The sequence below is a fragment of the Phallusia mammillata genome, chromosome 1 (assembly GCF_965637545.1).
Source record: "Phallusia mammillata chromosome 1, kaPhaMamm4.hap1.1, whole genome shotgun sequence".
NCBI classification, from domain to species: Eukaryota; Metazoa; Chordata; class Ascidiacea; order Phlebobranchia; family Ascidiidae; genus Phallusia; species Phallusia mammillata.
Window position 1 is genome coordinate 1,887,597 of NC_137252.1, and position 26,160 is coordinate 1,913,756.

At 37.0% G+C, this 26,160-nt stretch overlaps 2 protein-coding genes and 1 pseudogene across 3 annotated transcripts in view; 2 read left to right on the forward strand and 1 right to left on the reverse strand.

Moving 5' to 3' along the window:
* Positions 1-1,269, forward strand: part of LOC145203846 (uncharacterized) — a 2,402-nt pseudogene extending 1,133 nt beyond the window's left edge.
* LOC145203835 (uncharacterized) overlaps positions 1-5,529 on the forward strand; it is a 9,416-nt gene extending 3,887 nt beyond the window's left edge. The window contains exons 1-7 of one of the 2 annotated variants that reach the window (XM_080076169.1): positions 1,344-1,462; positions 1,549-1,767; positions 1,827-2,066; positions 2,301-2,384; positions 2,841-2,958; positions 3,150-3,238; positions 3,301-5,529. In XM_080076169.1, the coding sequence (XP_079932295.1) occupies positions 1,414-1,462; positions 1,549-1,767; positions 1,827-2,066; positions 2,301-2,384; positions 2,841-2,958; positions 3,150-3,238; positions 3,301-3,410 (909 nt within the window). In that variant the 5' untranslated portion in view covers positions 1,344-1,413 and the 3' untranslated portion in view covers positions 3,411-5,529. Of the gene's footprint in view, positions 1-1,343; positions 1,463-1,548; positions 1,768-1,826; positions 2,067-2,300; positions 2,385-2,840; positions 2,959-3,149; positions 3,239-3,300 lie in introns of those variants that run through there. The other variant, XM_080076159.1, reaches the window with a different exon arrangement.
* A 17,395-nt stretch (positions 5,530-22,924) lies between these two features.
* LOC145233611 (uncharacterized) lies at positions 22,925-23,926 on the reverse strand. The gene is made up of 4 exons (XM_080098378.1): positions 23,642-23,926; positions 23,415-23,577; positions 23,291-23,354; positions 22,925-23,217 (listed from the first exon to the last, which is right to left on the reverse strand). The coding sequence occupies exons 1-4, from the start codon at positions 23,707-23,709 to the stop codon at positions 23,033-23,035; spliced, it is 480 nt and encodes a 159-aa protein (XP_079954504.1). The 5' UTR covers positions 23,710-23,926; the 3' UTR covers positions 22,925-23,032.
* Between the last annotated feature and the right edge of the window lie 2,234 nt (positions 23,927-26,160).

Genomic DNA, 26,160 nt, shown 5'->3' on the forward strand with positions numbered 1-26,160 from the left:
GGTCCCCGTTGGACATTGTGGACGGTTTGCGGATTTGCTTGGAGCAATCCTATTTAACATTCAGGGGAAGCTTTTACCAACAGGTTCAAGGCACAGCGATGGGTTCCCCAGTCTCTGTGGTTGTCGCAAACATGACAATGGAAGCGCTTGAGGAAAAAGCCTTATCAACATTTGCCAACCCACCAAGATTCTGGCGGCGATATGTTGACGACATTTTTTGTGTCATTACTAAGAACCAGGTTGAGGCATTTTACGGCATCACAACGAGGCGCAACCAGGCATTCGGTTTACCATGGAACTCCAATCGGTAAACTGTCTTCCATTTTTAGATGTTCAAGTCACAAGAACCAATGACGGTGTCTTGTACTCGAGAGTGTACCACAAGCCAACGAGTACCAGCAGGTATCTCAATTTTCGATCTCACCACCCCACATACCAAAAAAGGGGTGTGGTTCGTTCCTTGAAAGATCAGGCACGGCGCTTGTGCACTCATAGCGACGACTGCGAGGCGGAACTGGCAAAGGTTCGCAAAGCCTTGAAATTTAATGGCTACCCTAACTGGATTCTCCGCGATCGACAGGCAACTTGCCCAGAACAGATGACCCATCAAAGAACAGAGGGTTTTGTGACACTTCCGTACATACCGAAACTGACGGATATTTTACGGCGTATGTTGCGTGAATTCGGCATAGCGGTTGGCGTCCAACCTGCCAATACTCTCCGCAAGCTATTGAGTCACCCAAAAGATCCAATCAACCCCTTCGAACAACGAGGTGTTGTATATTCCATTCCCTGCGCCGATTGTCCGTTAGTATACATCGGGGAAACTGGAAGGTCACTCAACACCCGACGAAAAGAACATCAACGGGATGTTGGCAACAACGACGCGAAGAAGTCGGCCCTTTCCAATTACGCAGTATCACAAGGCCACCGTATTGATTTCAATGCGGCGTCTGTTGTGGCCCGGGAGCCTGACTACAGGAAAAGACTATTTCTTGAGTCATGGAATATTCACCAAGGGGGCAACACAATGAACATCAAAACAGACGTGATGCTTTCAGCGTGCTACAGGCACCTGCTCAAAGATTAGAGGCCCAATCATTCGTTATCGCGCGGTGTTTTCGTTGCGTTGTGACGTGCTTGCGTTTCATTCTTTTTTCCCTTTGTTTATCGTGCACTGTTCTAGTCGCATTCAGTGTTATTTACCCTGATGAAGACGACCTGTATAGGACGTCGAAACGTCGGAATAAAATTACATTTGCCAGAAGAGCTCTACAAACTTGATATTATGCCTGGCAGCAATAGCTTATACGTTGGTAAGACATGTGTGGGTGTAATTTGTGTGGTCACAACAGGTTGGTAGACAGGATTAGTGCCTTTGCAGTTGGATATACGATTAGTTAAGTTGCGATCATGTCAAGTTTAATGTCCCTGGCGTTGTTGCACGGAATATTTGCAGGTGGTAAGTTAACACGGACTAGAATATGCAGTTTAGCAGCCAGCAGATAAAATTAACTCTTTTATCTTGATTTCACAAACATGTAACAGGATTTATAGCCTTCACTGCAAGTTACTGCATTAAACTTCCAACTTCAAACAGTTCAGGTTACATGGTTCATGCTGCTGACAATTGGGGAGAGGAATGCAAATGGATCTTTGATTACAATCTTGCCAACCAAACTAATCTTATGACGGTGTTTAAGGTTTTGAAATCGGGCACTATTGGATCGTTCGCACATTACAATTTCTATACACCGGATAACCCAGGTACAAGAACAAACTTTCAAAGGTTTTTAATACAGAACGTTTCTGTTGTTTTGTCGCAGGCAGAAAGTGGTGGAAGACGGGTACTTTCTGTCGTATTTATGTAAAAGCTGGCTCCAATTTGACGAACTGCAAACCTGGAGATACGATACCAGACTTGTGTGAAAATGTCATACAAGAATCTGTTATGTGGCCTCCCGTGATCAAAACCGACTTTGCACAATATTCTGCTGTAATGTCGTATCAGTTGATAGATTGTGAAGCAAATGTTACAGGAAACCGAACAAAGACTTTGGTGGGCCGTAAGTAGAGATACTTTCTTTGCATGGGAATAAATTTTAAATGTGCTTCCATAAGTGAACAAAGAATAAAATATTGTAAGGTATCTTTGACCTACAGCATACTTAACTATCAAGTCAAGCTTAAATTTAGTTTAGTGTAGTGGTAATATCAACACTTGTATAAAACGTATTTTATACCCGCCAAAATATAGTTTTATTTGTAATCCATTTAGCAAGACTTTTTTGTACTAACAGAGGTTTTGGATTCAAGCACTTTATACAACGAGACCCATACGCAAAGACAAAACACAAACTCATTCAAGACACCGACAATGGCAGGTACAAATTCATTTTCTGGTGTCATAGCTTATGACCGAGGTATTGATATATATACGGCCAACTATGTTGCGACACTCCACAAGTTTAGTATTTTTGTAACGTATAGCTGTAAGTAGTATTATCTTGTTTGCTTGAAGCAAATCTGCCGTTTTGTCTCAAAATCCTACTTCCTACCCACCACCTATTCAAATAAGTTTAGTATTTTAGCTTGGTGTGACCAATCGGCATATGCCGAATATACTAAATTTTCGGTTAAATTCATCGAAAAGCAAATATAATTTAAAGACTTTTTTGAAGTAACATTTCAATGTCTTGATTAACCTGCCATTGTCAAAATATGACGAGTACAAGGGCTATCAATAAAGTGCCATAAGTTATGTTTGCTTGCAAATTACAAAACCATGCTGCTACAATCGAAGTTAAACAAATTATCATCGAGCATATTTTTCGTTTCAGCATTTTCTCCGACTGATGTCGTAGTTATATTAATAGCTGCTACTGCTGTGTTTGCAATTTTTTGTGTACTGCTCACCATACCATTGTGGCGAAAGTGGAAAAACATAAAAACGTCGAGGTATGTTTGTCATTGTTTTGATTTACAACTTTGTAAGAGTTTTGCTAAATCTGCTTCTACAATATCGATTCAATTCCAACTATTGTTGAAGCTATTGCTAGATTAATCAGAAAGTGAGATTAATCCAAACTTAATAGTAAGCAAGTGTGTGACATATATTGGCCAAGAATTATTACCTTATTTTTATACAGATACACAGAATCAGGTCAACCCCAAGCACAGAATGTAAACAGTAACAAACAAGCAAAAACATCAAATTTTTCGCTTTCAATAAAACACGGTAAATTCTACATCGAATTGTTTCACTGGATCACTTTTGTTGTTCACTTTCATTTCCTGCAGACTATGCTGATATTGATGATGCTTCAAAACCGGATAACAACGATTATCTTGTCCCAATCCCAAAACCAATTCCACATTACGAAGATTTGGATCAACCATTTCCGAAATGAACTTTGCAAATGACTTTAATGTTTCTGTAATTTGCAAACGTTTCTTAATCTCGGATTTCATAATGTCAACGTTTCTTATTTTGTTTGATCTCAGCTTGAGCGAAAATGTTTGAACCGTTATGGGTCATCCATAAAAGCGTTTCGTAAAATCGCTCGAAAATTTAGAACTAAACACGGGTATTTCTATTTGACACTTATAATGCACATTACCAATGTAAAACCAACACATAAACAAACAATTGAAGACTTCAAATCAAGTTTGGTATTGGCTGGGTACACAATTTGTTCAAAAAATAATGAAACGTTCAGCAAGCTACAATGAAAACAAATCGCTTTAGGAAAGTTACCATAATCGTATTGTGATTGCAACGCACGTCACCATTTAACGTAGGCTAGCCATCCTGTTGTCTTTGTATATTTTCAGCGGTCGTGGTCGTTTTGCATCCCATGCCTAGATTAGGTGACTGTAAGCTGCGCAGAGCTGCTTTACAACACAACATATTTCTCACCGAACCCGCCCTAAATGCAGTGCTGGATTAAGGGTCTGCTGGCCTGTGGGCACATTTTATAAGTGGCCCGAAAATCAGGGTTGCCAACTAAAAAAATAGAATTATCAGTGTTGCCAAAGCATTATCACAAAGATGGTTGTTGTAAAGTGGCCTGGATTTTTGACTGGCCTGTAGGCACGTGCCTAGTTTGCCTAATGGTTAATCCGGCACTGCCTAAATGTTACGTGCGCTAGAAAAAATATATACAAACATATTTGTCCTAAAGCCAGTTTAACTTTGTGATTGCAACTATAAAATGCAAATAAGGCAGGCGCAATGGCGTTGGGACATACAAGCACTAAACCGCATGTGATATGTTAGATGTTTAATACAAACCTTGCTAGTTTACCTGGATTGTCGGGCAACCAAAAGTTGAACACAGAATCTAAAGAAAATATGCTTTTTGAAACTTTGAAAACCATAATACGATTTGACCTGCTTGCTGCTCATATATTCATCAAACAATCGCCAAACGCATTTTTTCTTGACACCACTGGCTTTGTGAGATGCGTGACCCAAATACCCTGAGTCACCAGCAGTGGCGAACGGTACACAAATATCGGCTGCATAGGCTGAAAAAAATCTGTTAAAATTGTCACTTTCCGTTATACAACCAAGTTATTTCGATCTACCGTTAAATCCGAACATGAAAAGCAGTAATTGACAAGAAAAATAAAACACTTTCACAGCATTAAAATGCGTTTTTAGTATAGCAAAGCATGCTCTGCCAATGTATTGTCATCACGAGCTTCTCTTGTTTAATCTAATTTATCTCAGACTAAAATATAACGCTATAACAATGCTTAAACGAAAGGAAAGCAGGGCGTTCAAAATATCCTGTGTACTTTTATGTGCGCTTTTATACAAATTAACTGAGATTAACATATTATTTGGAATACTTTTGAATTTGTACATAGGCTTTTTTCCTGAACTTGCAACAATTGACATACAAATTAACAGCTATAACAGCAACAACAACAACAACTGTTTATCTTTACGTCTTTTTTTTCCACAAGTTCATTTCCTAGTCCAACGGGATAAATTTTATTTTCTTACTCCAAATCGGATTATAAACGAATCGATAATGCTTTTTAGCTACATAAAAAAGATTAACTACACAAAAAGATTTATAAAGCATTTGGATGCATTACGAAATTTCTCGAGAAAAACAAACTAATTAGCAACTGTGTAAAGTACATTGTCCACTATTTCTTTGACTTGCGGTTCAGAAGAGTTTACTGTTGAAGTTTTGGAGGAGCTGTCGTCTTTTCCCCTGTGTAAACAAACGTAGAATTTAAACTGCACATATTCCAAACACTAAAGGACTGAAGCTCTAAATGTCATAATGTATTTACTGGTACTTTTATACACAAAACGTATGTATTTTAGTAGCAAAGTAGATTACCTGAGTTTGATGAGCAAAACAACAATCATTACGACTGCAAAAGCAAGTAATGTTCCAAGAACCACAGCGATCCACAGAACTACAGCCGACGATGTTGAAGATTGACCTGTCAAAAATTTCAATGATCAAAACTAAGTTGAAAACAGAGTGTTATGTTTGTTGTGTCAAATCGATCATGTTGTTATAATACAAACTAATATTCTACAACAAATAAGATTCTTCTGTAAATTTCCAATGTTTAACGGGATGTTGCTTGATAAATAAGACTCGGTTGGTTATTTTCTTAAAATTAAATCCCGTAAGGACAAAGGATCGCTCCAACTTAGAATAACCAGATTGGTCAAAAGGCCACGGTATCTTGACGACGGGATCATTATAAGCATAATTCGTTCAGGAATTGATCACCGATAACAAAACAAAACAAACCAACCTAAGAGGCCGACTTGAAGTTTTATCGAAGGTTGTGCTGCAACAGTAGGTGCAAACTACTGGATGCTTACTTGTGGTAGGCAGATGCAAGGACACAACAGACTAACGCTAAATATAGACTGCATACGTAATACCTCTGGAGTCAGCTGCTGTAGCGGAAGTCAACGTTGTTCCTGGTGTTGTTGTTAACTGAGCAGTGTTTGTTGTGTTTGACTCATCTCTTGCAGTTGCATTGTTGAGGTAAGATGAGTTTAACAGTTCGACTACCAAAAAAAAACGATATATTATTCAATAAATTGCTTCAATTTAGCATTAAATTGACTAGGTGGTTCTCAACTAGTGGCAAAGAACAAAGTTTTATGTATGCGGGGTTTATGTTGTTTTAGCTTGGAGCAAATTTTAATTTTTACATTTTTTTTATAAGTTCCGTTAAACAAAAATTGAAAATCGCTAATTTAGAAACGACCTAAACAATGTAATTGATAAGCATACCCCAACTAACCACCTACAATAAACATATTACCCGAGCAAGGCGCAATCCATGTACAGTTTTCTGTTCTATTTGCTTTGCAATCAACAAACTGGTATGACATCACAGCAGAATATGACGCAAAATCGGTTTTGATCGTGGGAGGCCACATCACAGATTCTTGTATGACATTTTCACACAAGTCTTGTCTCGTATCTCCAGGTTTGCAATTCGTCTGATTGGAACCAGACTTTACGTAAATACGACAGAAAGAACCACCTTGATACCACTTTATATCTACGACATCACAACACAAATTAAAGTGAAAGTAAATGTAATATTTTGTGATGTACCTGGATTATCCGGTGTATAAAAGTTATAATGTGAAGTCCATCCGACTGTGCTTGATTGCAAAACCTCAAAAACCAGCATAATGTTTGTACGGTTTTCAAAATCATGTACGAAATTCCATTTGCATTCTTCCCCACTCCAGCCACTGATAACATGAACCAAGTAACCTGAACTGTTTGACGTTGGGAGACGAATGCAATAACTTGTTGTGAAGCTAACAAAAACTATGAAAAATAATATCAGTAGCCATAATAAGCATCAATGAGCGATAGCAACTACAACATATAACACATTGTTAAAAGAAGACCTTACTAGTCGTTACGATCCAGATCTCTATTAATAAGCCCTTCGCCGAATTTAGAAACTTTGAACTTAGCATGTTGAGCAGTTTAAACTCATCCAATTTACACCAATCTGCTGGTTGTACAGGAAAGTACCATGCTTGACTTAACTGATATCAGAAGGCAACATGCCAAAAACACAGCATACCGACTTGTTTTGATATAAATTTGATCATCACAACTATTCCCACGCACTTCCGGAGCTGTACCTTTGGTACTCCTCTCTCTGTGGTATACTCCGATATAAATAGTGTGACTTATAGCACAACAAAAATACTAGTATTATTATTTGTGATTATTTCGATTTCTGTAGACAGACATGTTGTTCAGACAAATCTAATCGTTCCTGCTTCTATTCTATTACCATTTTAAATGGTTTAAATTATTTTTAATCCTCATCTAATTACCAACTCTGTTAAAGTAAAAAAAACTGCAGCTAGTTTAAAGGATACTATTCATGTAAGAGTTTTATTCCCTATGTGTGTGTGTGTGCTCTTCCTTCCGGCGCTTGAAACTATCCGGCAGGGTTTCTTTCGGTGGTTTCTTTTCCTGTCGAACCCCACCCTCCTTCGTAACACGGGTGGTTAGATTCTAGACCCCCCTCGACTGGTCTCACCAACGTTCCACCCCAGTCGTGTTATACTCACAGTGCGCCAAACTCACTTTCTGGTGAGCTCCTGTCACATAACGCTTTATAATACGGTGTAGCTGCAGCGCGTTTAATCATGATCCACCAATTGTGCCCTCCACTTTTTTTGGGCTGCATAACGTCTCAACGTTGCGCAGCTATTTCCGACTTGATTGTTTTCAGTGCAATTGTGTCGCTATGTTTTCTTTCACCAAGCGAAATAAACTCAACTCAACTCAACTCAACAATTGAATAAGTCAAGTCAAATTATATTTGCATTGTATGTTTGTCGAACGGTTTTGTAAAACAGCTAGGACAACGAATTACTGATAGTTTATTAAAGTGGCTTGTCATTTGAATGATGAGTTTTCTGGGTTTATTTTACCGTAAGATCACAACCGTCGGCGCCACCTAACGGACAAAGCCGATTGCATATAACGGTGGTTGGAAGTGCTGCTGCCCAAATGAAACTCGTCTAAACGGAAACACCAACGCGCTTGCTTGAAACCTGCGATTTGGAAGGGAAACGCGAGTGGCTCGAGGACAATGACGTCGAAACAAAATATACTTCAGGTTATATTAGGAAGGATCGACCGTTATTCAGCAATTAAGAATATCGCTATGTCAACATCTGTTAAAAACAACTATTTTGTAATTAACAAGCCAATGTTGAGGTAACGTATTGAATATTGTTGGTCTAATAAATAATGGCACTCGTTAACAATAAAAATTATTCCATATTATACATAATAAAAATGGAAGATACATATCTGTTTGCTTTATCAACCAGAATTGAGATTTTAACAATGCTAAACACAAAGTGAGAAACCGCCGATAATAATTTTTTTAGTGTAAATAGAAATAGAAATATTTTGGTGTTTTGTTTGAATTGGGTTTTACAATGTGCTGAACTGTGGGCGGATTAAACACTTTGATTACGAGACAATCCATTTAAATCTTCGTAAAGTGGAACAGATCGTTGGATTGGAACAAGATAACCGTCGTCGTGAGGTTTTGCAGCAACAACCACATCGACATAATCTACAAAACATAAAACCCATCATCACTGTTAAAACCTGTAAACAATAAACAGCACTTCTACCGTGTTGATCTGGATGAAAGCTTGGATTTTGTTGATCGTGTAGTTGATCGTTTTGTGTCGTTAGTGAGATCATCGAGCCGTTACTGGAAAAAATGATGAACGAAAATGAAATGAAAATATGAAAGCTGGGTCACTACATTCCAAATACTTGTTTAAACTGTTTGTTTTAGAAGGGGGGTTTAAACTGTTTGTTTTAGAAAAACGTTTTGCTTGTAATGCGTGAAAATGTCCCACATAACAAAAACTTGTCCCACTCAATATACGGAGAGCTTTTGTTTACTTATAGTTAGGAACATGATGACTGCAAACCTGGATTTGTTTTTCTTTCGGCAGTTTCGCCACAATAATATGATGAGCAGCAGACAAAATACCGCAAATACAGCAGCAGCTGATGCTATAACAATGGTATCAGTCGTAGAAAGACCTGAAATTATTAATAACTGTGGAAATGGCAGTGTGATATTTGTGTTAATCTATGGTTAATTCATCAGATTTTTCATTAATAATTAAAATCTTGCAAAAAAACTAGGTTATAGCATTATTTGACGTCTACACTGTTTTGGACCTAAACTAATTTGTTTTTACAAAGTATTCGTATCAGAAAAATGGTGGAACCAGTAGTGTATGTAATTTGCTATATCAACACAGCAGTTATCACAATGATTCAAGTCCGAAAATAGAGTGCCAATACCTGAGACGCAAGCTGCACTACCAGGAAGTGACGTTGTTCCTGTTTGTACTGAGTTGGTGATGTTGGATGTGTTTGGTATCAAGATATCTGCACGAACAAAATATCTCAAACAGGATAAATTGAGAAAAACAATCAGTAGTCCGAATCTTATTCTGAATAAGTCGTTTTTCATTTAACACTTATTCATAATTTTCCCCAAATAATTCACAGTTTGTTTAATCATAATTTTCACGCAAATCGCCAAGATGGCAAAGTGGTTAGCGCAACCGCTTTGTGTGCCCAAGGTTGTGGTTTCTGATCCTGGTCGCGAGCTGCATTGCTCCTGCCTAGTAGTATCCGACGGGTTCAACTGAATTGAATTAAAAAAATCGAACAAAAAAGGCTTAAAAGGACTTGCAGTAAAACAGGCACCTCGACGGCGGACTTATTGAGAACATAACGCATTCGGGCGTTGCACGCCTACTGAAGATAAAAGACGAAAAAACAAACAAATCTTATACACAGCAATGCTTTGTGTCTTACTGTCGAAATATATATCTCACCCAGGGTCAGCGCCGTGCTGGTTCTCTTCTCAGTCACATTTGCTTCACAATCAATAAACTGGTATGACATCACAGCAGAGAAAGCTGCAAAACTGGTTTTTAATATGGGAGGCCACATCACAGATTCTTGTATGACATTTTCACACATGTCTGGTCTCGTATCTCCAGGTTTGCAGTTCTTCAAGCTGGAACCAGACTTTGCATAAATACGACAGAATGAACCTCTCAGCCACCACTTTCTGCCTATGATGAGAAAATAGTGATAACGTTTTTATGCCGACCTAACGTACCTAATTTATCTGCTATGTACCTGGATTATCTGGTGTATAAAAGTCATACTTAAGATTAAACAAACCAACAGTGCCCGATTGCAAAACCCTAAACACCATCATAAGATTAGTTCTGTTGGAAGGATTGTAATCAAAAACCCAGTTGCATTGTTCTGTTAAAATATCGGAAGCATGGACGAAATATCCTGAACTGTTCGAAGTAGGAAGTTGGATGCAATAACCCGATGCAAGTCCAAATGAAACTGAAACACAAATACGTATAAAGAAAAAAAGTTTAAAATATAAAACAACGATTTGGAATGCTAAATAATTATCACTTACCACTTGTAGTAATGCAAATAGTCACAGCAAACATCTGAACAGTGTTTAAAACGGATTTGGGTGACATCATTTTTTCAGTGCACAAGATATATATATTCCTACAAGCGTCTAAGCCTCCAAGGAATGACAAAAACAACTTTAAAGAAACAGTACGTGTAATCGACTTATTTTTCAGAGACTGAAATGAAGTTGAATTGTAAATTCAAACTTTGTGACCTTGGTGAATCGAGAGACATACCCCCGCATAAAATCGCAGAGACCTATCCTCAATCTGTTCTTTGCCAACCCTCACTAGACAATGTTAATCACTTTACAATATAACCACCGGACGAACTATAGGGGATTTTTGTTAGCATGTACACCAAGGTTCTTTGGGTGCAAGTTTATTACCGTTCGTACGTCATTGTGTTAAAACGTGTCGTGAACGATTTGGCGCACAAGGTGGTGTCAGATCAAAACGTTTACAGTTTCCGTTATAAGCCCTGATTCTACGAAATGATTTGAGTCTGATCGGGTAAAAACAAGCTAGACCCATTCTAGTATATGCAGTTTTGGAAACAACAATTTGCAGCTTATCAACCGACATCAATCGTTCAGAAATTTCTGGCTTATAGCAAATATATTACTTACCTTCACATTACAGTCAGAATAATAAAGAACCAAGAAAATGTGGATTGTAAAGGATGCTAGAAGTTTAACGCCTTAACAAATTGTGGATAAAAACAAAACAAAAATAACTCCCGCGGCTGAAACCTCCAGTTCCTTAATCCAAACGCGACAAACTTTTCGTCTAACGAGGATTTGAATATACCCAAATCTAAAGTGTTTCGTCAATTATGTGTTTGGATTGGAAGTGTAAACACTGTAACCGTCTAGTGAAGTGCAAGTCATCCTTAGCAATCGCAAGTAGTGCAGAAGTTAATACCATGACGAACAAATGTGCAATTTAAAAGTGCTTCAAACAAGCAGGGTTGTTCATATGGTTGGAGTAGGTTTTTGTAATAGGCTAATATGCCTTATACACGGCATTGTACACAACTTCCTTTTCAGATGATGGATCGGTAGACTGGTAAGGTTCGTTGACCACAATTTCCCTACTCGGCGGTTGCGAAGTGTTTGGTGATGGCGTGTTCAGGGACTTTTTGGGTGCTTACGATTTATGTGTTATAAAACATTTTAAACATTGTGCTTAGGATCTCATTTAAAAAGCTTGATATGCATGTGTACTTTGTATTTTAACAAATTTGACTTTTCGTGCCTACCTACCAAGTTGCTTTGAATAGTTGCCAGAAAAACCTAAATTTCGCTGATTATTCTGCACTGTCACCTTCTAGTAATAGTGAATTGTCAGTTCGATAATTCACAGTCAACACAATAAATCTACCTTTCAAGATCAGCAAATCGATGTTTGCTTAATGTATTTAAAATAGTTGGTCAAAACAATGATTGCACTCATTTACAATAAAATAGTTGTTTCAAAAATAGAGTTGATAATAAACAGTTTAATGTTTTTGTGTCATTTTTTCTACCATTCAATCGATGAGATTTTATAACGTGATAACGTTAGCAACAGAAACAATAGGAAACTCTGAGATAATATGATTTTAGTGTAGCTTCTTAATTGCAGGAGTAGGTTTTGGTATGCTTGTATTAATTATACTGAAACAGAAAAAAATAATGAGTTTTTAAAATCCGGTTTCGAGAAATTGAGTTATTTGTTTGAACTCGGCTTTGCAGAGAAAATCTTCAATTCTTCGATATTCATGCAGTACTTCCATAGTTCTTCAATTTCGATTAATTCCATTCAAATCTTCGTAAAGTGGAACAGGTTGTTTGATTGGAACAAGATAACCGTCGTCGTCGGGTTTCGAAACTACATCCACATTAACAGAATGTACAAAACATAAAAATCATTATCTCTCTTGACATAATTAAAGAATAAATATTACTTTTACCCCGCTTTGGTGTTGCTGGTGGAAAATTTGTACAAACTTGTTTCGGAGGTTGTTCATTTTGTAGTTGATTGTTTCGTGTCGAAAGTGAGATCATTGAATCATTTCTAAGCGAAGTTATGGTTTTACACTGAGATCACAACTTGACAATTCTTTGGAAGTTTAAAGCGTATATTTAGGAAAGCTTTCAAATTAACTAGGACGAAAATCAACTACAAACCTTGCTTTATGTTTGATTTTCCAGTTTCGCCACAGTAATATGATAAGCAGGAGACAAAATATTGCCAGCACAGCAGCAGCTATTGCTATAACGATGGTATCAGTTGTGGAAATACCTGAAATAATGGCTTTGTTGTAACTGTAATGTATGTATTTATTATTACGCTAGATGTCGTCCTTGTGTTGTGACGATAATTGCTGTAGCACACGGGGGAACTTGACCGAATGGTCCAGCCCGCCTGATCCATATACAGACACAAAAAACCTGATCAGGATTCGTCCCCGGGAGAGTTATGGGTTCGAACCCCGTGAAAAAGAAACAACAAAAACACGGTCGGTGAGTTCATGACACTAACTTCCCAGCATTTGTAACATCTGTTTGTAGCGTATGCTTACCAGGGAAATGTTGCAACATTCAAAGTGTATGTAACTTGCTTTATCAACTCTTTTCCGCAAAACAAATCTTTTTCGGCTTGAAACCAATAGAGTGTCAGTACCTGAAATGCAAGCTGTGCTGCCGGAAGATGACGTTTTTCCTGACATTGTTGTTGCCTGAAATAGGTTCGTGGTGTTTAGCAAACCACTACTCTTTTGCTTATCGTACTGAGATGTGCTTGACTCCAAAACTGCAATTGGAATGAAATATGTTATACAATATCATACGCTATCGTCACCAGCTGCTGTGATGAAACCTTATAGGTCCAAACAGTGTGTACTGTTAGCAGCTTATGTTCTGGTACGATTGTTTTATATTTATACAACATATATGGGGAAAAAGATTTAATTCTATTCTAACTAAATCTTTTTTTACCACACCAGACAGCATTTTTTTAATACCCAACCATTTCGTTTTCAGTTTAAGTGTTCAACAAAGCACAGTTTTTAGCTATTGATCTTTCTGTTCAAATAAATATAGTACCTGGGTTAGCCGTTGTGCTGGTTGTATTTTCTTTGCCATTTGCTTCACAATCAATAAACTGGTTTGACATCACAGTAGAATATTGTGCAAATTCGGTTTTGATCATGGGAGGCCACATTACAGATTCTTGTATAATATTTTCACACAAGTCTGGTCTCTTATCTCCAGGTTTGCAGTTCGTCACATTGGAACCAGACTTCAAATAAATACGACAGAAAGAACCCGATTGCCACCATTTTCTGCCTAAGTCGAGAAATTAATCAACTTTTTTTTGTATTCCACGTGTTTAAGGTTTCAAAATCAGTGACGTGTTTTATGACTTACCTGGATTATCCGGTGTGTAAAAGTTGTAATGATGTGCACCAAATCCAACAGTGCCAGATTTTAAAACCTTAAACATCATCAGAAGATTTGTTCGGTTTGTAGGATTGTAATCAAATTCCCAGTTGCATTCCTCTCCTGAATAATCGGCAGCATGTACAAAATGTCCTGAACTGTTCGAAGTTGGAAGTTGAATGCAATAACTTGATGCAAAGCCGAAAGAAACTAAGTCGCCGACAAAACAAAGTAAAGTTTTGAACAGATTAAACGATTTGTTATGCAATATATGCAATAAAATCATGACTTACCGAATGTAATGACGCAAATCGTTACAACAGAATGCCTAAGAGTGTTTAAACCGCCTTTTCGCAACATTGTTTAGCCGTGCACTAGAATAAATACCTGCAAGTTTGAATGTTAGTAAAACGAGTGAGGAGAAAACTTATGTCTAATAAATGATGTGGCGGTCTTATGTACAAACCTGTGACTGCCTTATAACGAAATGTTACACTTTCCCACCAATGCAACTGACGTTTAGTTGTAAAATGATATCGTTTTCTTGTTACGCACTTCCATAAATCTGATGACTTGAAAAAGTAAACACAAACCAATTGCCTTCTACCATTTGTTCTGTTTCAAACCCTCACAACTAAATGTAAACTACTTTGCTACATAACCATTGGATGTACTGTGGGCTATTTTTTACCGAAACACCGTACATGCAAATTTATTGTCGTTCATTCGTCACAGTGTTAAAACGTGATTTGAGCGATTTAGTGCGTAAGATCCACTTAGTTGCAAAACAACTAAAGTTTCCCGTTTAAGCCGGGTTTCTCAGTTGAAACGTACGGCGTTAAACTTTGCGTAATTATGTTATGAAAACAACTTGTCTTTCAAAATATCACAAATTAAACACAATGACCGACCTACGCAAAAGCTCGTGTGCAATTGAAACGTGCTTCTAACAAGCAACCATTGGAAATTTCGTAGAGTAGGTTATTGCAACCAGCTAACACGCTTCACTCGGCATTGTACACAAATTTCTTTTCATATAATGTATTGGTAGAATGCTATAAAAAGCTTTGCTCGTATGCCATAAGACATTCAGCCATTTTCTCATTGTGGGATATCCCATTTTCTTTCGAAATTGCACGTGAGTAAGGGTGGGTTGCAAATTTTTAATTCAAATTGATTACGAGTAGATGAACATTGACTGATTTATTCGACAATATCCCACACGATCTTTGTCCACATTGGAACCAAGGAGTACCGTTACTTATTTACTTTATTCGATTTGCTTGAAGCTGAATTTATGGCCAAACTGTTTACTTACCTTAGTGATTCTGTAACTAAAGGTGATTTGCTGTTATCATTTTTTTCGATTTGGCACTTTACTTAATTTCATGGCCATAGCATATCTGGACTATAATTTAAGTGAGTTTTTCTTTTGCATTTGTTGGTGAACAGGGGATGCACCGGGTTCTAAGGGATAATTTAAGGGGCCACAGGTCATAAAAGGTGACTTGAAGGCGGGTCCGATCTATGAAAGGTTGAGAACCAGTAGTCAAACGTATTTAGTTCGGTTGTAACAATGATTGCATTAGTTATAAACAAAATACGATGACGTTATCTATTGCGATGTCATTAAGAACGATTTTTTCCAGTTACATTTGAAGGATTTGATGTCATTCACTCTTCTCTGTTGTAAATCTATTGAATAGGAATTGTGATTTTATTTTTGTAATTAACGTAAGTCGTCACAGCAGGTATTGAAAAAGGAAACAAAATAGGATCAACAAGAGTAGTTAACACAGTGTACAAACTCAAATATTCATGTGTTAGAGAGTCGTCGGTTGTAAGAGTAGGCTTATGTATGCGTCTTTAATTTCTATTGAACTGAGCCTGAAAAGTGAAAAACTAAGAAACAAATAATTTTATCAATGCGAGGTTGCGAAATTGAATTATTTTGTTTAATTTTCCAATGTGAGAAAACTCTTTGATGACGTAAACACTTCAATTACGATAAATTCCATTTACATCTTCGTAAACTGGATCAGATCGTTGGATTGGAACAACATAACCGTCGTCGTTAGGTTTTGAAACTGCATTCACATCAACAGAATCTACAAAGTATGAAAAAACATCATCACTTATAACACCGTCACAGAATAAACAAACTTTTACCGTGATTTGGCGGTGCGGGTGTAAAATTTGTGTAAGCTTGTTTAGGAGGTGGTTGATCTTGTAAATGTTCGTTTTGCGTCGAAAGTGAAATCATGGAGCCCTTTCTGTACATATTTCTGGTTTTAAACTCAGGTTAAAAACTTTTCAAATCATTGGGGATTTAAATGTGCAATTTAGAAACCTTTTTATTTAAACTCCTACAATAGCTAACCTTGTTTTGCTTTTGTTTTTGCAGTTTCGCCACAACAGTAGGATGAGCAGTAAACAAAATACCGCAAGAACACCAGCAGCTGATGCTATAACGATGGTATCAGTTGTGGAAAGACCTGCAATAATTAGTAACTGGTATCAGTGTAAGGTTTGTGTTAGGGTGTGGTTAATGTATGAACCTTGGTAAAAATTAAGTCAAAACACATGTTTGTCGTTGCCAGTATTGTGGACAAGTATAAACTTTAATGTCAGATTTTATTACTACGCTAGATGTCGTCCCTGTGTGCGGCGTCACATGTTGCAGATTGTCCTGGGCCCATGAAAAGAAGCAAAAAAAAACAGCGCATCGTGTTGGGCAGGAACTTGCCCGAATGGCCCGACTCGTCTAAACCATGTACAGACATAAAAAACGGGATCTGTCCCCGAGAGCTTTCTGGGTTTGAAAAAATACACCCAACCGCGTCCTAATAACTGTAACACCTGTTTTGTAATGTATACATATAAGTAAAATATGGCAAGAATCAAAGTGTTTGTAATTTGCCTTATCAACACAGCAACTTTCAGTCTGAAATTTACTAGCAAAAACAAGCATTGTTTTGATTGACACTAAACAGAGTGTCAATACCTGAAGCACAAGCTGTGCTACCGGGAGATGACGTTTTTCCTGACATTGTTGTTGCCTGGATCGAGTTATTTAGTAAACCACTACTCGTTTGCCTATCGTACTGAAATGTGCTCGACTCCGAGACTGCCAGAAATATGTTTTCAACATCAATGGAGAACACAATGGTTCAAATTACATTGTTACAAAATCATTAAACCACAATCTAGGCCGCGATTTTTTATTTCTAAATTAATAACAGGTTTGTGTTCAGTTATATTTATAAACAAATGACAATTTTCAGCGATAATGTTTTGAATCTTGCTGTTCACACGAGTATAGTACCTGGGTTAGGCGTTGTGCTGATTTGTCTTCGTTTTTCTATCGCTTCACAATCAACAAACTGGTATGACATCACAGCAGAATATAGTATAAAATCGGTTTTAATTATGGGAGGCCATATCACAGATTCTTGTATGACATTTTTACACAATTCTGGTTTGGTATCTCCATGTTTGCACTTCGTCGAATTGGAACCAGACTTTACATAAATACGACAGAAAGGACCCGATAGCCACCATTTACTGCCTAACAGGAGAATTTTTTTTGGGTATTTTGGAAGGTACTTTAGATGGTAAAGACATACCTGGGTTATCCGGTGTATAGAAGTTGTAATGATTACTAATGGATCCTACACTGGTAGATGTTAAAACCTTAAACACCATCATCAGATTTGTTCGGTTGGGGGGATTGTAATCAAAAACCCAATTGCATTGCATTGTTGAATAATCGGAAGCATGTGAAAAATATCCGGAAGTGTTTGAAGTGGGGAGTCGGATGCAATAGCTTGATGTGGGACTGAGCGAAACTTGAAATAAAAAATTGAAGTAGAGAGGATTTAACTATTCAACGAAATGTTATGCAAATAATAACTTACCACTTGCAATGACGCAAATCGTCACCACAAAATGCTGGACAGTGTTTAAAGCGGTTTTACCCAACATTGTTTTGCTGTGCACTAGAAAATAATGCAGCAAGCATCAAAAACATGTAGTCAAACAATACCAACCAGAATGAAGCATTACGTTTAATATGAATCTGGTGGTATAGTGTACAAACTTTTTTCACTCTCAAACGTATCTATATTTTCATCTCTCTATTTTTTGAGATTGCCTAACCGGCGTTTAGCAAAACTATATTGCATTATAAAAATCTTTTTACATGTTTTTCACGTTCTTGTTGACTCAAATGACAAACCGAACAAATGCGAAGATAATGCTTATTTCTTTTTTGCCTAAACCCTCGTGAGTAAAAATGCAAACTGCTTATCAGTATAACCACTGAAAGTATTGCAGCGCAATATGGGGCATTTTATTGAATGCAAATTTATTGTCGTTTATACGTCACAGTGTTAAAACGTGATTTGAACGATTTAGTGCGTAACGTCAACTTAGATTCAAAACACCCAAAGTTTCCCGTTTAACCCGGGTTTCTCAGTTGCAGTGTATAGCGTAAAGGTTGACGTAATTATGTTGAGAATACAGGCATTGTAAATCTCAACAAAGTTTACACAGTTCAACATATGGTTGGCTTCGGTTATTGTAAAACGCCATCGCGTTTTGTACAAAGCATTGTACACAACTTCCTTTTCAGTAGATAGATTGGTAGACTGGTAAAGCTCGTTGACCACAAGTTCCCTACACTGCGGTTCCGAAGTGTTTGCTGTTAGCGTGTTGGAAAAACTCTTTGTTGTTTTCAATTTCCTATGTAAGCAATACATAATTTTAATACATCATACTAATACATCCAGATTCTGTTGATATTATAACAATTCTAGCTTATATTGCATTAAACCTCTACACTTCATTTTTATGTGAAACAAGTTTTCTATTGAAGTAATGTGCTGCACTGGGTTACGCTGTTTTTTGTCAGGTTTAGGGCGTTATATTTGAGGGTGTTTCATTGTGTCAAATATTTACCTGATTTTGAGAAGCAACACCAAGATGACAAAACATGCAAAGAGAAGCAACACTGCAAGCACGAAGACCACCCATATAAATGGTGAGGTTTCCTCGGTGGTTTGACCTGTCAACAAGTTATTTTTGTTCACTGCAAGTGATTCCACGGTATACAGGCACGTAGAGTGTTGGGCAAAGTATTTTTATATTTGGACAGTGTGTGAACGTATAATACCCGACATTCTTCTGAACCAATTGACGCAATATCACTCTCTGAAGTGGCTGCAGTATCAATTAAGTTAGTTAAACCAACATTAGACAAAACTTGATGCAACTCATCTTTAAAGCTAACACAGTTAATATGGAGACTTACAAGAACAAGGAAAAGAAATCATTAACTTGCAGTGAACAATTTGGTTCGATTCATGACTCAAAAAATGTGACTGACATTCTCTTACTGACTACAAAGCAAAATGATTTACTTCTCACATAGTGTTTGTAAACTGGTAAGACATATTTGTGTCACGTTCTTTAAATTTTGCCTAAAACCAAGCAAAAGAAACTATACATGTTACGTTTGCCACTTTTTACGTCGCCATGACTCAAATCGCCAGCACAAATAAACTCAGTAAATCGCCACAAAAACATTTATCAATAAAAAAACACTGTAAACACACTGCACGATGCCTTATGCCTGTAGATCACAAACGCTTTGTCGAAGTAATTTTAATAATAGCTATGGATTATCCGGTTAAACGATATATGACCCATTTGTGTTTTGAACACAGCCTTGCAACGCAGTACGTTAGTTTCGTTTAAGCTTAGTTAAGTCTTACTGTTTGTACAAATGTTTGAATAAGTTTATCATTGCACAGAAAAGTAAATGTGTTCCATAGGTAACATTACATCCCGTTTCATTTTGGTCTTTTTCGAAACGTTAAAATTTCGAAAACAATTTAACAACTTGCACATTACATACCGCTCAGTAACACGACTTTACAGAACATATACTATTTCACAAAACAGCTAAAAGTAGACATACACGATTCAATCTGGTCTTCAACATACAAACGCTTCTTACAAAAGAACAAATGTAACAATCAATAGCACAAAAGAGCAGAATGTCTTTAAAAAATTTTTAACATTTATAAACAAACATTTTTTATCCGAGGTTTTTTTTCCAGAACGAGTAACACAAAAGAAAACAAGAATTCGTGCTTTATGAATTTGTCACATGATTATCGGTTGTACAAATCATTGTACGCAGTCTCTGTTTCTACCCTTGGATTATTTGAGTGGTAAAGTTCGTTCACCACAATTTCTTTATCCAGAGGTTTTGTAGACGATTTGTCTTCGGTGTGGAAAGATACGTCCTTTTTTCTGCATGACACAAAATTATAAATACTTTTTAAAAACGTTTGAAAATAGGCATCAAAAGGTCCAATTTTATTAAACTTTATGTAATTTTTTATCCCAGGAAAGTTATTTTTGACTGAATACCTGTTTTGGACCAGTAAGTATACCACGACTACAGATGCGAAAATCAGCAAAACAGCAAGAAACACAGAAACCCATAAAAATACCGACGGCTGGGTCGCGGTTTGACCTGCTGCAAAAAAAATTTTTTTTTGATTTTACTATTTACCACATGAAAAAAGTAATAGTAACATCAGATGCATGATTCACCAGAAACTGGCTGTGTTCGTGTCATTGTTGTCGTCGTTTGGGTTTTCTTCGTTGAGTTTAAAGGAGCTGAATTATTGTGCGTTGATGTGATGGAGATCACTTCAACTAGGAGACAAAAAGTTCAGATCAGTCACAAGTCTAACCACTGAATGGGAGGAGATAATAATAATTTGTAATTCAGTTTTGTGCTCCCAAGTTAACGAATTCAGAACTCCTGAAAGGAAATTTAATTTGCTGGAAATTCCAATACAGATGGCTCGACGACTGTAAAGCATGCAAACTGTGTCCACTGAAACAAACTTACCTATATCAGGAACAACATTCGACATGTTTGCCTCACAGTCAATGAACTCAAACGACATTGCAGCCGAAAATAGCGCAAAGTCTGTTTTGATTGTGGGAGGCCACATCACAGATTCTTGTATGACATTTTCACACAAGTCTGGTCTCGTATTTCCAGGTTTGCAATTCTTCACATTGGAACCAGATTCAACATAAATACGACAGAAAGGACACTTTTGCCACCACTTTCTGCCTACGACAATAACACAATAGATATTCTGTATTGTTGGCAAGACCATGTAGCAGATACATACCTGGGTTATCCGGTGTATAAAAATTGTAATGGTTTGCTGTATGTCCAACAGTATCGGATTGCAAAACCTTAAATATCAGCATAAGATTAGTTCGGTTGGGAATATTGTAATCCAAATTCCAGATGCAATGGTGCCTAGCATAACCAGTTGCGTGTATCAAGTACCCTGAACTGTTTGAAATAGGAAGTCGGAGGCAATAACTTGCTGCAAAGCTGATGAAAACTACAGCAAAACAGCAAAAAATAATTAAAAAAAGACGCAATCTTAAATACAGATGAAGTAGAAAAATAATCCCTTACCACTTGAAATGATGCAAATATGTTCAAAGGAACGCGGAACTGCGTTTAAGGAAAGGAAAACAAACATTGTTAAGTGGCTAATTAAAAAGACAATAAGGAAGTTTAATATATCTTACAAAATCTGTATAATATCGCTTAAAATAGTCCTTGGATAAGTTTACGGTCACATAGGCCAGAGGAACCAATGCAGTCTGATTAACATTTGTCTCCAGAAATTTAGGCTCTTATCAGCACAGACTCTTATACTAATACAAATCATATTCTGATGAGTTAACAGACTTTACATTTTAGTGCGAAGTTCACAATTGCAGACTTAATGGCATTACACATTCACTTTTAATCAGTTTACTGCGTATTAAAACAACAAACATTTAACTTTACAAACCTGAAATTAGTAGGGGAAAAGAAACAGTAACAACATTCTTTTTATTTTCGTCAATCGGGATATAGCAAGGCAGACAACCTGGCGATTTTTTCCTAACTTCAAACGTCCATCAATGTATTTGTCAATCAGGTCAAACCAAACATTTTTACATTGGGTTTGACTTTGATGGAGTTTATGGAGCGACTTAATTGTCATGCAAATCCAATGCTCGGAATATGCGCGGTCACCATTGTGTGTTTAATGCATGCAAAATAACTAATTCACTGTCGATGTATTTATAGGTGCAAATGATTTTTTTGTCTTTAAGTAGATGATGTGGAAGTGGTTTGACCTTCTGAACGTGATATTTGCAACACACATTCATACCTATTCCAGTGCCTGTCTAATTTGCAAAAAAAACACACTATATGGAACTGTTTCTGGGTTGTAAAATTAAACCGATGCCGAAAAACGAGCAAAAACAAATCATGCTATAATGCTCAAGCTAGTGTTTTTATTCCTTCAAGCGGTCAAATGCAAGGCTTTGCCGTATTAAACGATTTGACCAAACAGGTAATATAGCAACTCCTTCCGAAATTTATTTTTTTCTATAGAAATAAAAAATTTACTGTGAAAACCACTGGCAGCAGTTTTTACATGTTTAACACGTAAAATCTACTGCGACTTTCACAGTAAAAAACTACGTGTATTTTCACGCAGAAACAAAAAAATACGTGAATTTCACCGTAAGAAATACGTGTCCGATCTCAGTAAAATGTACTGCCATAATCACTGTAAAATTTACGTGCTAAACCACTGGCAGCAGTTTTTACCCCAAATATACTGGTAAATTTTACTGTAAAAATACCTGTAAAACACTGCACCACAATGACTGTCAAGTACATGTTTATTCTAACAAACACCAAGTAATATGCAGTGAAAATCAAGCAGCAGTATTCTGTGCAGACTGGATTAACCTGCCAAGGGCCAGTACTTTTGGGTGCGTTCCACCTACACACCTTCGTTTCCCCTTAGTCCCTGATCCATTGATTTAGTACCTGCACGAAAGATAATGTTTGTTGTTTTACAAGAACCAAATACTTTTAAAGTTCAGTTTTCCAAATAGAGTTTTAAGTATCAAAATTAAACCTTGTCAAATATATTTATACCCACATACACACACATATATATATTTATTAACAAGATCTTACTAACCGTTGGATAAATTCAAGAGATACCTGTGAACTTCGAGGATACTCTATGTTAAACACGCAGAATGAGCAAAAGAGGCCAGCGAAAGCTGTAAAATAGTCACAGTATTCATAAATCTGGTTTCTTTCGACAATTAGTAAGAACTTGTTGCCTGATGCCGGTGAATTGCCTGGAATTGTAAAGAGCAACACATCATCAGACTAAATAATTGAGCACACATTACCATTTATAACATATCATACCTGTAGCAATTACAAAATGATTTGGGTCACCATTTTCAATTGTGTCCTGCAGCAGTGAGTCATCCTGTAAAATAAGCAGATATATAAAGATACGAAATACAAAATGTACAAATTATATACATACTTGAATGCACTTTAAAATTTGTGATTGATTTTCATTGAAGTAACTGCCCAGAAATTCCAAAATTGAAACACGCAGTGGCACTTTGTTTCCAAGAATTTTGCATTCCAACTTTATTTTGTGAATGGTGGCAGCAACTAATGGCTTTGCCATTGCCTTTAAAGCTCTGCAACAAATGTGTAAGGTTACCAATAACATACAAGTATTCTAAGTTTGAAAATAATCATTACTTGTATATGTGGAAGCTTCGATTTGACATTCTCACTGGAATTTCCTTGGCATCATAGGACAAAGCCATAAGTTCCTCATAATGTTGAAGTAGACATGATGATTATTGACTTTATGCACACCATGTTGTGGGGGAAAATGAGGCAATTTAGGGTAAACAACAAAGTACAGTTTGGATTCTACAATAAAAATGGCATGTATAACTCCCACTTGTAAATCATACCCAAATTTTGATAAAACAACAAGCATGCCTGCAACATAAGTGAAACCTTGGAATTTTGCAGAAGTTAGCATAACACATTTCAATAACCACCATTTTGAATTACAGTCATTATTTACACACATTTTACATGTCTCCAAAGAACATACAAAATTATAATCATTATCCATATTCCTAAAACTTGTTTTAACACAATAACCATCATAATACCGGTATGAGTAAGGCTGGCCAAGTTGTTTACATACCACTTACCCGTATTGACGTCTTACATAGCTACTGGATTGCAAGTTCAACTTGTAAACCTTAATTTGTTACTTATGCACAAAATTGGGATTCAAAATTATGCAATAGACGTAAAAACGTAAATTCACACTTTGCATTTAATCAAGCAGACTACATCAATTCGGAGACAACTTTGCCCGTAACTTCTGAGAGAACCCTCTCAGACAATAAAGAAAAAAGAAATTGCGCGATTGTGATTGGTTGGCTTTCCTGCACCAACGAAACCACGCCGTTTTTACGGAACAGCATGCGTAAAACGATTTTACTGAAAAATCTTACGCGGCCGCACACAGTAAAATTTACGAACTTTTTTAACAGTGTATGTCATCAATGAAAATTAACACAACAGGCAAATTCTAGAGTTTACAACTTGTACAAATCATTGTAAACAGTTTTCTTATCAGTTGATGGATCGGCGGATTTGTAAATAACATTGATTTCGTCTGTTCTGCCTCCGTTACAAATGGTTGGCAATGTATCGGCCATGCTGTAGATGCCATTGGAACTCTTTTGTGGCTTTTCTAATCGCCTGAAAAAAGGAAATTTGTCATAAACTCACAATACACCGGAAGTGTTTACTACTGCTTTACCTAGACCTGAAAACCATGAACAGCAATTCTGTGCAAGCGATTAAAAGTAAAATGGAAAGAACCACGACCAGCCCCAGTAGAATTGATGAGCATGAGCTCGCGGAAGACTCTAACGAATAACGAAACAATTTTGTGCTGGTTTTGCTACGTTGATTTTAATTTGCGAAAGAGACATTTAAAGAAACCAACATAAAACTCTCCCGGATTGCAAGTAAAAAAGAAGACATTTTACATTTAGCAATATCCTATTTCCTGTTTTGGATTATACCTTTAAAATCTTTAGGCCTGCTACATTGTGCTGACCTTGGTGTCGTTGTTTGGTCTGTCGATGTTTCTGCAAAACAAATGTCTGTAATTATTATCCAGAGCCCCTAAATGGAACATTGTTTTCCAAACACACAGCTGTACCTGAACTGCAATGACACAGTGATGGGGAGACTCGAGTCAGTGACTCGACTCGAGTCACCTTTTTAAAAGACTCGACTTGACTCGAGTCTCAGTTGTGAAAAGACTCGACTTGACTTGGACTCGACTTAGTAGAGACTCGACTCGGACTCGGACTCGGACTCGTTATTTCACCAACAGAAACGGAAATTTCTCATAATTAATAACTTGTTCAGTTGGCTTCAACCAAACAACAGCAGCAATTTACTGTGCGGTGCGATGTTATTTCTGCTTAATTTTAAAGTAACGAAGTCGCTGCTACATTTTGCTAAACTTTCCTACGCTGGCATTAAGCGTTGTACTTATTGCTTGGGTTTTAAGGTAATCGAATGCAGTTACATGCCAAGGCCAAGTATTCACTTTTAAGCGCTTATATTCCTGAACAAACGCTCCAGCGCATGGGGCAAAATATGAATTTTTGGTTTTCTAAAACTCCTTTGAACAGGTTGACGTTCTTTTCCACACTGTTTAATAAGTGTCAATTAACAAGTTTTATTAAAGTTGACCCTACTCTAAGAAAGGGACGTTGATGGGATTTGTTCATTGTCATAAAGCGGTGTTGGTTTTAAGTTAAAAAAGGCGCGAGGGTAGATTAGGGTTGCCATACGTCAGGATTTTCCCTGACATGTCAGGGAATTCAGTGTTTAAATCTGCGTCAAGGAGAAATGTTAAAATGTACTTCAAAGTCGGGAATTTAAGAAAATTAAGATTTATTTTTTGGAATTAATGTACCAAGGGAGAAAGTTTCTGATAGTTAGCTACAACCGCGTCTAGGCTATACCATGAAACGTAAAGAGGTGAATTGGCGGCACGCAGTGTGTGTGCGCGTAACAATACATGTTTGTTACTAGTAGTTTAAGAATATGCGTTAAATACACAAATAAAAATCCGCGTTTCAACAAAACACAGCATTCGATGCTACGTGGGAAATTTTATTTGCTCAAACTGTGTACCTAATATGCAAGGAACTATCCAACAACTAAAA